The sequence below is a fragment of the Patella vulgata genome, chromosome 2 (genome assembly GCF_932274485.2).
Source record: "Patella vulgata chromosome 2, xgPatVulg1.2, whole genome shotgun sequence".
In the NCBI taxonomy this organism is placed as follows: Eukaryota; Metazoa; Mollusca; class Gastropoda; family Patellidae; genus Patella; species Patella vulgata.
In genome coordinates, this window is record NC_065880.2 from 20,125,098 (window position 1) to 20,140,564 (window position 15,467).

Genomic DNA, 15,467 nt, shown 5'->3' on the forward strand with positions numbered 1-15,467 from the left:
TTAACGGGGAGGTAACTCTTGAATGATTTCATTGATATGTGACTTGTATATCAAAGACTACTATGTTATTGCGAAGAAAATACTTATCATCATGGAGAATGAAAATGTTTGCCAGTTAGCTTTTGAGGGAAAATATGGATTAATGAAAATGAAAATACAACAGAATTCAGCCTTAGCATCAAAAATTGACCAAGTAATTGGGCGCCCACGTTATCTTAACTAAAAATAAATATTTAGATTCTACAGTGCAAAGGCAAAGCCAAAGAAAATATGAATTAATTTTAATCTTAAAAAGTTAAAAGTGAATATGACAACATCCAAAATCTTCGACATTGAAAACACGATTTATTTGTCGGTTTAAAATCAACATTGATGTTGTCATCTTACCGGGAAAAGGCGGTCTTCTGATATCCAATATTTAAGACAAAATAAACATTTTACCATTGGTACACGAATCGTGTACCGTACCAAATAATGCGTTTCAGCGCTATTTGTAACGAGGGACTCAAAGAACGAGGCTACACATATTCCACAAGTCATGTCAAACGGTGACGCTACTATATTCTTATCTGGAGAGCATGCCCAATAAATACAATCGGCATAGACTGGAATAACCAGACGCTAGAGATTGAAATTCGATCCTAACTGATTAGAAATTACAGTAAAAACAGAAACGAATGAATGTAAATCAATTTATATACATTCATATTACATTATTATATGCGTTGCGACCCATTTGTGTCAATTTCTAGGTCCCAAATATTAGCGACTTAGCTCCTTTAATTATATGTCTATTTTTATGGAACTTGTGAAATAACCTAGATGTTGTAGATTCATTTATTCTGCTTTTGTTATTGAAACAATAATTAGTATAATCTGCCTTTGATATATTTTATTTATGTTAAATTGTCGAGGCATGCTGTTGGCAATATAAATTTTAACATTATTAACAATCAACAATCTTGATAAGTTGATAGAAGTCAAATGCCTTCTACAGCTAGGGCAAACAAAATGTTACACTGGCTTTCTTTTAAATTAGATATCTATAGAACAGCCCAGAACATTATAATATTCAATTATTGTTATCTCTTTTATAGGTTCAATTAAATCAATCTTTACAATATTTACATTACAATAATCTTAACTGTGGCTTTTCCTTTTTGTATTGACAGAGCCAACGGACACCTTTACATTGGGCTGCTTCAGGTGGACATACAAACATTGTTGAATATCTCACCACATTAAATGTAGATATTGATGTTAGAGATGAGGTAATCTAACAGATGAGAAAATGTTATTATTTAAATGAAATACGGATATTAGTATTATATACGTAATATATTCATTACAAACTGAGATTATAAATTCTACCTCCCTGTTCCAAACCTATGTAGACTATATATTAAGAAAATAATTACATATGTTTGTGATACCATAGTCCGGATTAAACCCATTTTATCCATAACAATAATTTGAACATTGTTATATTTTTCTGTGAATATGAAAGCAAACTAATGCAATGTACTTTAATAAATACTTATAGTCAAATTGGACACCTTTGATGATTGCTGTATCTGCTGGAAGAACACAGATTGTTATAGACCTGGTATCAAAAGGAGCACAAGTTAATGCCATCAACAGGACTGGACAGTGTTCACTACATTATTCTGCATCTAAGGACAGATATGAGGTAATACTGGTTCTTTTAAAGAGACATTATCACATCAGTATATGATTACCCTAGAATCCCCTAATTTAATCATTCCTAGTGAAATTGACCAGCAAAGGTCTCCAGAGCACTAATCCCTCTTTAAAGATGATAGATTTTAAAATAGTGTAAACAGTCAAAAATGCAAATATTGATCGGGTGACTTTGAAATTAGGAGTGAATTGGTTTTTCCATGAAAATAATATTATTTACCTGTTATTATTTTTTTTTTATGTTATTTGCAGATAACAGAATATTTATTACAAAATGGTGCTGATTGCAACATAAAAGATTCAAATGGTCATACCCCACTTCATAGAGCAGCGAGTAAAGGTCATTTACAATTAACAAAATTACTCATAGATCATCAAGCTGAACTAGATGTTGTAGACTCAGAAGGAAACACACCCCTGTAAGGTTTATGTTTCAGTATAATTTCTAGTGTGCAAACGAAAGAATAATTGGGGAGTGAACTAAAAAGTATACATCAACAGTAGGCAATTACCACTGGCCTGACAATAGTCTGTAAAATTTCCTGAACTAGAATGTAACTAATATTACAATTTTTTTTGATAAATTTCCATTCATGTGGAAATGTCAGAAGACCAGTATTGCTGCTGCCATAGCAAAAGTCTTGTGAAATTTCTTCAGTTTCGATTTTAGAATAAACCTAACTGATAAAAACAACAGACTAGATTGCCATTACTTGATATTCTGTCCTTTCTGTTATTTTTCAGCCATTTAGCTTGTGAAGAACAAAGACCTGATATTGCTAAATTATTAATAGAATGTGGTGCCAGAACAGATATTTTGAATAAGGTATATAAATGAATATAAATTTAAACATTTTCTAGTAAGCTTACTCTGATCTGTGTTATGAACAATAACTTGGTGGATGGAAAAGGATTTTGTATTTGTGGTAAAACAAGTTTACATTCAATGCTGATTGAAATATCCTAAATACTTCTATAAATTGGAATATAACCTTTAGTTCAATTTATTTCTTTTTTAGGAAAAGCAGACAGCGCTAGAATTTTTACCACCTGGCAGTCAAAGAAACTTAAGAAATTTAGTTGAACGCTAATTTTTATGGGTAGAAAACATCTTCAGTTAAAGAGTTTTTTTCTCACCATTTTATCTGACATTCATTTCGCATATTTGTTTCTTGTTTACATTGACATTAAAAAAATTTGATCATATATTGGCATTGTCATTATTATGTACATGTAATAGAATAAAAACAAGTACTGTCAAGCTTAACTGAGAGCCAAGGAACCAGACCCTATTTCTAATTTGGAACAAAACAAGGGATTAGAAATGAAACCTTCCGAAAGTAAACAATGTATTTAAATATCATTGTTACTATAGTAATACATACACTGCATATATAAGGAATATGAGCAATTTATAAAATTATTTACAACCAAGAAAGCCCCTTTCCTGAGAGTATTCATAATTCTATACACATGTACTAAAAAGGCTAAATCTACATTTGTATCCTACTGAGCCTATCGGTTAGTACACATTAAATATACAAATCAAACCGATCGATGTACCGTCTTGCAGTGTGTACATTCTGCAATAACCCATTGAATATACATTTAAACCCATACTACACATCTGACAGTGAATACACAAAACCAATATTTCAGAATACACAATATATCGCAGGGAATATACATGTAACTCATACTTTACAATACACAATCTTAAAAGTTACCGTGCAAATCAATATTGCGACTGATTGGTTGTGATTCAAGCTATGTCGAGCGAACATAATAAAGGGAACATCTTGCCCTTGGCATTGAAGTTTGCATTATCCCTAGAAGCTGTAGATATCTTTATAGGACATTTGGATATCCCGTATGTGCTAATTTTGCCAGGTCAGGTATACACATTGCTACGCATCATGATACGTCCAGATCTGATATTCAAAAGTTACCATTAATTTTCCCAGACTTTTTACTAAATTTCACGAAATCAGTTATTTATAAAAGGTTTTTTCCTTCAATGCACAGATCAGATCAAGTGGGAATGTATCCGGGGGCTAGCCGTAATTATCCGCTGCGCTGTACACATTAGACGTACGACTGACTATACGTTGTCCCAAGCCTGGCGCTCCGTCATGCACCACTGTTAAGGGGGGGGGGGCACGACAAAATATACCGATGAACTCCCTCGGCTAACACCTGGATCGAAGACCGGACCTCTAGGTTAGCGAGCCAACGTGTTACCCACTGAGCCACCGCACTCCCGTATCATACTAGTTACTGGTGTGATTCATGATCGGATATGTGCTACAAGAAATCTCAATATTCGTACATTGTGTCCGGACCGTAGGTTTTTTTTGTTTAATTGTTTGTTTGCGGTGCGGTGGCCCCCTGCACTTACTATTACTTTATAGACGTGTGTGTATATACGTGTTGTCAGTGGTGCAGGATGAAGCGCCTGACAAGGACAACATTACTGTTTGTTATTCGGATGGGACAAAAAATCGAGGTCCTGGATACACAATAACCTTTGACAGTTGGCATTTGATATAAGAGTAGGCCGTAGCGTCGCTGTCCGGGCAAAATTTCCCTCATACACTGCTTGGCGTATACCCGTCTTCATTAGCCAAATCGGTGCAGAAAAATAGGACACTTCGCTTCATATATACTTGATACAAAACATTTATTTCTTACGAAGGGCTATACCAATAATAGTCATCTAAGACAACACCTATTCAGGAAAAATAATGTTATTTAAATCGTATCTAGCAATAAACTAATCAATATTATAATTATCTACAAGGTATGGAGCTCCCACACGCCCGTTAATACAACAAACCCTTCAAAATCATCTAGAAAAAATAAGTATGCGTAGTGTTTACAATTTTTCTTTGGTAAGGGCAATAACTTTGATATGAAACACAACTAATTTAGAACAACAATCCTAAAACGCTTAGTAGTGTGTTTACGGGGTTTTGATTACAGAAGTCAGAAGAGAATAGCTCTTCGAAAAACCAAAAACTCTTCTCGTTACTCGTATAGGCTACATGTTCAAAAGTCGGGAGCAATGAATGTATCTTGTGCAATTTCAGACGGGGATCACGTGGCTAAGTGGGTATAAGACGCTGGCTCGATAGCCTGGGCGACCTTCGGTTGCACGGACTTTCGTACTAAAGTCGAACCATCTGCATGCGAATTACATTTAGTTCAACCAGTGGTCGTGACAAGCCGTACCATGCGATAAAGTACGGTCGGGATAGTTCAAAGTTGGCTGACAAAACTGACACTTGAGAAGATTTTCTGAAAAATATAATAAAATTGCCGATTGCCGTTGCGTTATTTACACCTGGGTCGGTATTATAGGGCCCATGTTAGCACCTGAAAGTTAGTGAATGGGCATTGTAGTATAGATGTTAAATTTGATTTTTTTTTCGTCTTTTTTTGATGAATTTGACAGATTAGGATCTTCTTATTCGAATATATATAGGCACACGACAAAAAAACTATACGTGTGAAATGATCTTGGTTGGGTGACATAAATCCAATGGAAAATATTCTGATATTGACTAATCCTATTTGTAACCTATTTTAAGCTTGCTTTCACATCACAGTATGGAAAATTAATCAGTTTTTAAAAATACATGAGTAAATAGGAGAAAATAATTATAGCAGGCGGAACAACTGACATGGTCGCCACCATATTGAATAGTCAATGGCTAGGGCCATTTGCGTTTTGGTGCTGGTTCAGACTGTATTCGCGACCATAGTCTACATCCGAAGGTCGCCCTGGAGGTCGGGTGTTCGATCCCTGCATTGGCCGAGAAAGTTCATCCAGATTTTCCGGCATGGTTTCCCCTTGTCAGTGATGCAGGACGGAGGGCCTGACAAGGACAGCTGTCTAGTCGTTCGGATGGGACGGAAAACCGAGGTCCCGTGTACATATTGGCGTGCACGTAAAAGATCCCTTGGCAGTTGGAATTCGATATAAGAGTAGGTCGTAGCGCCGCTGCCCGGGCAAAATTTCCCCCAAAACACACTGTATGGCGTATGCCCGTCTTCATTAGCCCAGTTTAGGAGCAGACCAGTAGGACGTTAAACCCCATTTCATTTCATTTCATTTTGCAATTTCAGACCACATATATAGGCCTACCAAACCATTCTTTGGAGTTATTTTTGGATACGAATAGTATCCCAAGACCGTTTTGTGTATGCCCACGCTCCGCTCTTCAATACCGTTACCACTTACCCCACATAGGTCTATTATTGTTGGGGGGTTGAATGACCAAATGGTTAGAGTGTGCACGTTTTATCATAAGGTCTGTCATTGAGTCAACTGGCGTGGTTTCGAGTAGGGTCGCCTGTCCAGTCTCCTGGGTTTTCTCCGGGTCCTCCGACTGCTAAATACCCCTACGCGCAAGCGAATTATTGAAATAAAATTGAACCATATGTTAGATTGTTATTTAATCTCGAAATGACATAGTTTGTGTCGAGTGGACGTTAAACCCCATTTCTCGCCCTCTCTCTCCCTATTGTTACCGTTTTCCATGTGATTTTAACTAATTTTCCACATGGAGCTTGAAGACTGGTTTTATTTAGAATTACTACAGGTGTATGAGTATCTTCACTTTTACTCAATTGACGTAAATAATCAGAATGTTAAAATGTCCATCTTGTCTCACAAAGAAATTATACCTAGTCGTTCAAATGGGACGAAAAGAAACCTTCCAGGTCCACCCGTGTTCAGCATACTTATGTGCACGTAACTGAACAGTTGGGAATGGAAGTGAAGTTTTGAACACCACCATCGAAGCTACATGTACATTATCCTAGCTAACATTGCACAAGCAAGGTGTGCTTAGTTGTTCGGATGGGACAAAAACGGGGTCCACTCGTGTGGGCTACAATATGCACGTAAGAGCAGTTGGAAATGCTTGGCATTACATACGAAACTATATGTTGGTCTCAAAATTACCGATGTATTGGGTTCACGAGACAATTTGTCGCAATTTTATGAACGTTTTGACTGTTCATTTATCAGTCTGGTTAATAGAGTTAATTCAAGGGAGGTTACTCTGTCGTATTTTTAACAAAATGGCTTCGGAAATCACCAGTAAAACGTTTTATTGACAAACATTTTGATTTTATAAGACAGTACAGCAACTTAGCACTGAACACACACGGTAAAATACACAAACATCAAAATATGTCCCTATAAACCACTGTAGTCTGTAACTTTGTTATTTTAGGTTGGCTTTTTTGTGAATTTCACACAATTTGGGTGTATTGAGAGTTTTGTGGGATTCGGCTAGTTCCTTACTCAGGACTTGTCTCTGAGCGGACGATGTCCCGAGCCTATATGATTGGGCCATTTTTTCACTCACCTCATTTCAATTAGTAGATTTGTATTACTTAAACTTATGTAAAATATTTCCTTAGATTTTGGGACAAATATTGCCCAATGATTTTCAAGAATTTTAGACGTTTTTAGGCATTTCCACTCCAGACAACAATTTCCATCTGAACACAAGGTACAATTTTATGGATACACAATAACTTAGTATCAAACTCAGTAATTGTGTATCCATAAAATTGTACCTTGTGTTAATATGTTCAATTACTAAATGCCAATCAAAGAAGAAATTTCCATTTCAGGTTATGTCAATTTTCTTAGAAAAATAGTAATATTTTATCATGGACCTTATTTTATTAGGTTCATGATTTGATTTATGTAACTTTTCATGAGTAGATGAGACACAATGTTAATAAATGAATCGCTAATAAATTTCGGAGTGATATAATAACTTACAATGCTGTGACCAGGATTATTTGCAGAGGTCTGTCAGGGACGAACATGTATTGCAGCTGAAAGCTTATGCAGTTCTTAAGTGATGAATCAGTACATTAAATAGTCTAGTATTTTGAGATTTAGACTTTTGAGAAGATTTTGTAGGAATTCCATGAGAGTTTTAAACTTTTTCGTGAGGATGGGAGTTCAGTCCATATTTCATGAGACTCACTGAAATTCTGTGAATCTTGGCAGGCCTGTTTTCTGTTAGTTTTATTTTGGTTGGAAGTTTTTACATGTCAAGTCTAAGTACGGGTACTTAGTTTACAGGTTCTCTGGAAACATTCATCCTGTCAATTGTCATTTGAAAATACACATGCAGTGTTCGAACTACTTCCTAGATCTTTCAATAGGGCTGACTAACTAGATAAATATGTACTTAACTACAGGATAAGGATGTCGTCTCCAGAGGTCGAAAGGTTTGAAATTACAGAAGATGACATAGAGAGTATTTTTGATCCGACGGCGAGAAGATTTAGACAGAGTAAAGAACAAGCCAGATATGGTAAGTAAAAGATTTGACCAATAACTCTTCAACCTTCAGTCCTTGATTAACATCCAAGATAGTCTTTGGTGGTTTTACGCCATGTTAATTTATGCAATAATTAATCCAATATGCTAATTAATTTCAGGCATCTGGGCTGATAAAGACAGTGATGAGGAAGAAGAGGTTGCTGGTTTTGGTGGGCGAACTAGAAGAAAGAAAGATTACTCAGCACCTATTAGTTTTATAAGTGGTGGTTTTAAAGCTGAGGCAAAGCTGAAGAAAGAAGAAGATGATGATGTAAGATAATTCATTCATAAACATGTTTCAGATCAGATATATCTTTATATTAAATTATATTGATTAAGATTTTAAAGATAAATATCATACACAAATATTTTTTCTTGTAAGTTTACATAATCTACACACTGGATTGAATCCTTTTGAATGGCCCGAACTTTTAAGACCCTAAAAAGAGATTAGTTTTGTCCCCATGCAATATAATAATAAATGGTATATTTATTTTTTTGTATATTTAAAAGGGGTCCAATGATAGTGATAGTCAGAGTTCAGCACGGGAAATGAGTTTCAAACCCAAGAAAGGGCACACAAGTCAAAGATCATCAGGGGTACCTCATTTCTTACAGGGACATAGACCAGACAAGTAAGTTCTCATACAATATTTTTATAGCTGCTTTTTGTAATTGTAGATTAAAGATTTCAATTTCTAATTAGCTGTGAATTGAAATAAATATTCTTTTATATCATTCATATATGTTCAACACTTTGCAGTATTTTTGGTAATTGGTACTCCATTTTCTCACTATTTTTGATGGAATTGGAAATTATAAAAAATATAGTAACATATGTATTGTTCCATACATGTATAGAGAGATAAAATTTTATAATTACAATACATGTATAACATTGATATTTTTAGAGAATTTGGAGGATGGGAGAAACATACAAGAGGAATGGGTCAGAAATTACTGCAAAAAGTAAGTATATTTTATGATGCATAATTATTACTCAAATACTGGCATAATGTTATGATGCTGTTGAATCCTGCTCCCCAAGCTAATTATTACTACTATACTGGCATAAGGTTATTGTTGAACCCTGCTCCCCAAGCTAATTATTGAAATAAAGATATATCTTGTTAGACCTGAAATAATATAGTCGTGTTATTATTCGCATTAAACCATATTTTTTTCGTTTTTGTCTTGTCACATAGTCACAAGTACTGTTATGCATAGCAGTCAAAATTTAGTCAGAAATCAAAGAGTTCTTATTTAGTTATGGGTTGAAGCTCATTTAATAGTTACAAATAATACTTTTTATAGCAGATTAGTTTTAGGTCAATTCATAGTTACGGTACAAATAATACTTTTTATAGTAGATTAGTTTTCGGTCTATTCATAGTTACAAATAATACTTTTTATAGCAGATTATTTTTACCATAACATTCATGTTTGGTATCTTTATGCCTGAAATGTGACAACTTAATAAAGTGTTTATGTATTATTATAGATGGGTTATGTGGCCGGACAAGGTTTAGGTAAAACAGGTCAAGGTATAACAACACCTGTTGAAGCTGTAAAACGTAAAGGTAAAGGTGCAATAGCTTATCATGGTTCTGAAAGATCAGAGAGATCACTTAAAGACTATCCTGCTGCACACTCTGATGAAGATGAAGAAAAAGAATTTAAGGTGAAATTACAACAATGGAAGAGACAGCCAGAGGTAAATGCATTGATGATATTAATATTGTTAAAAAAGTATTATGATTTTCTACCTACCTCTAATATGTTTAATTATTGAATAGAGCTGCTACGATAAATATGTAAATGTAAGGTCATTAAAAGTTATAAAAAGGTCATTTTTTAAAACCAAAAGATATATTTGTAATCAAAACTGACTTTCTATCTTCAAAATAATCAAATATTCTTAAAACGTTTTCAACCATTTTTTTGCAGGGTAAAAAGAAACCAAAGTATAATTATAAAACAGCACAAGAGTTAATAGATTCTGGTGTTGGTAAAAAACGTAAAGTTATAGATAAAACACAAATGTCTAAAGTCAAGGTTATTGATATGACTGGTAGAGAACAAAGAGTATTGTCAGGTTAGATATATATTAACATCATCCTATTTGTATCAAGGTTAATCCATGTAAATTTAAAAACTTCAAAATTCAAACAGTATTGGATGGGAACTGCTCATAGTAAATAGTAAGTGCAGGGGGACCGCACCACATAAACAATTACACAAGACAAACCTACGGACAGGACACAATATACAGACACCACAAACAACAAACTCACATATAAGATCAAGTGAATGGATCCAGGAGTTAGGCGTGAGTGTCCACTGTGCTGTACAGTTGCGGGGGCCTCACTGAAAAGTATTAATTATCTGCCCATTGTTAATGTGATAGTACCTCGTCGTCACCTGCTCTGCTGTCTGTCAACACTCTACTTGTTAATATTCCAGGCAGATTGTTTCAAATTCAGGAATTATTCATAAGGAAGAACTCCATCGAAATTCAGAATTCTTTGTGAAAAAATCTCCAGTTCCACAAGCAAACAGATGGCAAGTAGATGAATGATTTGCACGACTAGCCATTTCCAAAATTTCTTAGTTCAGGTATTGATTCATGCTGTTTGTTAATAAATGTAATAAAATATATTTTAGGTTATCATGCTATAGCACAACGTCATGATAAACCTGATGAAGAAGAAGATGTTATTGATCTACAGAATGAAAATATACCACGATCATTTGATATGCCAGAATTACTCCATAATCTGAATTTATTAGTTGATATGGCTGAAGAAGATATAATACAAAATGATAGAAAGTGAGTTAAGTTTAATTCCTGGACATTCACACCCTGTTTCACCAAAAAAGTTAAAACTATTGGGACGAATGTTAGTTTCACTCAGAATTACATCTGTTTGATATTACAACTCCTGAAATTATCTGTTACAGTCAGAGCTTAACATATAAAATGATAGCATGTTTATTTTACCAGATATAAGAGTTTGAAAATGTTCTTTAGAATGTAATTTAGATGATTAAAACAAACAATTAAGGCTAGATTCTAGGCCGTGATGTTCATGGGTAGGAATTTTATCCATCAGACATCAACAGATATTATTTAGTTTAAAAATGGCAGTCCGAAATCGAAGAGAAAGTAATGTGAACTTTAGATGGCCATAACTTATGTTAGGATTTGTCAATTTTAAAACTTTTTGGACCAATATACTTTTTATAACACTACTTATCATTGTGTTTGCTCTGAAATTCTATTTATACCCTTTATTCAGGGATATCAGATCTTTGATTCCAATTTTATAATGATCAATTTGATTTCCTAATTAAGAATTAGATTATCCTGTACTGAGAAATAATTATGGGTTTTTTTTATGTTTAGATTACGACATGGACAAGATCATATGGTTAATATGAAGTTTGAAAGAGAAAGATTAGAAACTGTTTGTAACCAAGAAGAAGTTCAAACTGTTAGATTACAAAAAATTCTAGATATTGTTGAAAGGTAAGCAAGCTGTGATACTTTGATAAAAATAGATATACTGATTTGTTCCAGGAAATGTATTAGGTCATAGAAAATCGCCTACACGTCTTTTTTGATATCGAAAAATATCAACACAAGTCAGTAATGTAAAAAGAAACAAGGTTTTGCCGAGTGTTTTATTTTACTTTATCGACGAGTGTTGATATATTTCTTATATCAGAAAAGATGTGTAGAAGATTTTATGACCCAACCCTTTCTTACAAGCTCAAATAAATAAATATAATTCTTTGGTATTGATTGAAAGCAATATCTCCTAGGAGATATGATATCGCTCAGTAGAGAGATATCTACTGTAGAATGTGTGATTGGGTGATAAAAAAAAATATTCCAATTCTCAGATAATCTTGCATCACTGAAACAGGGCTGCATGACCCATTTTTATTTCAAAAAATAAAAAGTCTCATTAATAACCGTATATAAATGTTTCAACCTTTTAATCTGGTTACAGTATTTCTAAAAAATTTTTTTAAATGAATCTATGAATGTGGCGTAGGCTCATTTATTAAGTATGTAACCTTGTTAAATGCTAATGACAATAACAAATGCCTATAAACAAAAGTAACATAGTATATGATATGTATATTTTAGTTGTGAGAAGAGAACTCAAGTTGATAGTGATAATCCCCTAACATTAGATGAGTGTGTTGGTATATTTAAATCTTTACAAGATGAATATTATGAAGAATATAAAATATATGATATGCCAGCACTGGCTATCGCTCTTGTCTTTCCTTTGGTGAGTATTAATAAATTGTATAAGATTGAATGTTAATAATTTATTGCAAATTAAAATGATTATTTTAAATACTGGAGTCAAAATCTGTCCTTTATTTTGAAAGCTGTATCATGAAAGACAGACAATATGCTATTTTTATTTTGCCAATTGTAACAACTGCTGAGCTCTTCTATAGAGAACTTAAACCTATTTTATATCATCCACAGATGAAGTCTTTCTTCTTAATATGGGATCCTTTAAACAATCCCAACTATGGTGTAAATACTGTTAAACAATGGAAGATATTACTTAGTGAACAAACACAAAATTATAATGAAGACATTAATAATATGGACACCTATCAAAGATTAATATGGGAAATATGGTTACCTCATATCCGACAAACTGTATTGTAAGTATATTGTATATAATTACTCCACAATACTTAATTTTAATACATCACTATGTTAATTATTAAATAGGTGTACTATTAAAATTTCCTAATCTGAGGAGTGGTGTAAATGAAACAAAATTTAACATCCTATTGGGCTAATGAAGACAAGCATACGCTATTATTTTATATTTTTGTTATTATTTAGAAAATGGAATGTAAGAGATTGTATACATATGATAGATCTATTAGATACCTGGACGCCTGTTATACCAAGCTGGATTATACAAAATATACTAGATCAATTAGTCTTTCCACGTCTTATGCAAGACGTAGAAGATTGGAATCCATTAACAGATACAGTACCAATACATTCATGGCTTCATCCTTGGTTACCATTAATGGGTAAACTGAATATTTAAACCCTTTTAATTTTATAATATTTTGTCAAGTTTTAACATGTGCATAGTGTATGATGTAACTCATTAGTATGTCAACTGCATATCACATTAACAAGATCCAAATAAATAAAATTAAAACACACATCTTAAAAAAGCAGACAAGTAGAATATTAATGTTAAAAAAACAAGATGAAAATTCCTTGAAAGGTAAAGAATTAAATAGACCGTCTTTAAAGCGATTAATAATAGGAATTTAAGATTTATTACATTGACTACAATGATTGTACTAATCTTTCATTATTTTTTTTATTTTTCAGGAACTAAATTAGAGCCACTGTATGGACCAATAAGACATAAATTAGCTAATGCTCTGACTAGTTGGCATCCATCTGATGTTTCAGCAAAGATTATTCTTCAACCATGGGTTGGTGTTTTCAAACAAGGTCATACAGATGCTTTCTTGGTTAAAAATATCTTACCTAAACTAGCAATGGTCTTAACAGAGTTTTCTATAAATCCACATCAGCAAGTTCTAGGTAAGATTTATTGCCCTTGTCTATTTTAAATCATTTAAGAAAAAAGGACTATATATATCTTTGATTTCTCAGAATTTCTTTTGATTGAATAGATTCCCTGTAATGCTAATCTGAAGTTAGTACATTGAATGCAATTCTTGTTAATTATTGTGTAGATCCGTGGAGATGGGTGATGGCATGGCAAGATTTAATGCCCATTCAGAGTATGGTGGCAATGCTTGATAAAACATTTTTTCCAAAATGGCTACAAGTTTTATGTGGTTGGTTATCTAATATGCCTAATTTTGAAGAGATAACCAAATGGTACAAAGGATGGAAATCTCTATTTCCTGAATCTTACATGTCTTATCCATGTATTAAAGGTTAGTTTTGAATCTAATCCTAATAAAATGAGGAAATCTATTTTTAATTATCTAAATATTAAAATCATTAACAAGGAAATTGTTATTATCAATTGATAATTTTTAATAACAGAACACCACACCACTTAGTTTAATCTAAATATAGACATGTATATTTGGGAATATATTTCAATTGATTATCCTTTTCTTTACAGAACATTTTAATAAAGCTTTAGAGTTAATGAACCAAGCAGTTTCTGGACACTTTCAACCAGGAGCAAAAGAGAATATGGCTTATTTTACAATGACAGAACGACGAAATATAGGGGCAACTGCTCCACCACCCCCAAAACCGTCATCAAATGTAAATATTGTCTTAGAATACTTCAATGATTGTACATGGTTGTGTTTGTTATTTTAGAGCAGAGTGGGTGGTGGGTCATGGGTGGTAGGGGGACTATAGGTAAATAATATGCATCTTAAAACACCAGAAACCACCAATAATGCAATGTAGAAGTAAAACATTTTCCAAATGCTTATTAATTTCCTGTCCTCATCTCTTAAACCATGACCTTCCATGCAAGTATTTCAATATGCTGCCCAAAACTACAAGCAAAGATTCTCAAATGACCTATCAAAATTACTTGCAAAGATTTGAAGTGCTTCACTTGTCCCAAAAAATGCAGATAAAACAGCACTACAACTTACGAAATGTGATGTAAAAGAATTTTAAAAACATGCAATACAGATTTTCTATATCCACCATTCAAATTCATAGAATATACTTAACATAGTAAGGAGTAATTTGAACCAAAAGTTAGTTGTACAGTTTTAATAATGAGGTTTTTTGTTGTTACATTACAGACTGGAGCTGGTCGTGGCATTAGTATGTCTAATGTTGGTAGTTTTAGAGAACTAATTGAACAGAAGGTAATTTCTATTTTATCAATGTTTACAATTATTGAAAACTTTTAGGTTTCGGAAATTCAAACTGTAGTCTATTGGTTCATTTGAAATATTAACTACTATTTTTTGTATACAAATTAGTATCTAAATTTTAATTTTGTATATTTTCAGGGAATGTCTAAAGGTATTGCTTTAATACCAGTACCTAATAAGTTCAGAGAAGGTAAACAAGTATATAGATTTGGTAATGTGCAGATATACTTTGACAGAAATGTGGTGTTTATGTTAGAAAATGGACAATGGGTTCCAGTGTCTTTACAACATTTACTAGATAATGCTAAGTGACATTTTATAATAAAGACAGTGCTAAGTGTATATAATACAATCCATCATCATCTTCATCAGACCATCATTAAAGAATATGAAAATCAATTTGTTCTTCCCTCTTGTTTTTGTCCTTATGAATTATATTTGAGTTGACCCAAAAAGAATTATTTATTATCCATAAATGGGGTTACTTAAAAAGTCTACGATAAAAAGTCAAACTCGAGCA

The 15,467-nt window shown here is 33.1% G+C and overlaps 2 protein-coding genes across 2 annotated transcripts; both read left to right on the forward strand.

The window, feature by feature from the left end:
• The first annotated feature begins 31 nt into the window (after positions 1-31).
• LOC126810477 (26S proteasome non-ATPase regulatory subunit 10) lies at positions 32-2,907 on the forward strand. Its single transcript, XM_050535564.2, has 6 exons — positions 32-193; positions 1,173-1,271; positions 1,544-1,690; positions 1,954-2,120; positions 2,446-2,527; positions 2,721-2,907. Exons 1-6 carry the CDS (start codon positions 92-94, stop codon positions 2,790-2,792), a joined length of 669 nt encoding a protein of 222 aa, XP_050391521.1. The 5' UTR covers positions 32-91; the 3' UTR covers positions 2,793-2,907.
• A 3,877-nt stretch (positions 2,908-6,784) lies between these two features.
• LOC126812491 (tuftelin-interacting protein 11) lies at positions 6,785-15,346 on the forward strand. Its single transcript, XM_050538909.2, has 17 exons — positions 6,785-6,878; positions 7,933-8,048; positions 8,176-8,327; positions 8,570-8,691; positions 8,968-9,025; positions 9,558-9,770; positions 10,004-10,151; positions 10,721-10,886; positions 11,463-11,585; positions 12,213-12,360; positions 12,567-12,751; positions 12,939-13,135; positions 13,449-13,667; positions 13,823-14,029; positions 14,224-14,372; positions 14,873-14,938; positions 15,086-15,346. Exons 2-17 carry the CDS (start codon positions 7,940-7,942, stop codon positions 15,257-15,259), a joined length of 2,436 nt encoding a protein of 811 aa, XP_050394866.1. The 5' UTR covers positions 6,785-6,878; positions 7,933-7,939; the 3' UTR covers positions 15,260-15,346.
• Positions 15,347-15,467: the final 121 nt, after the last annotated feature.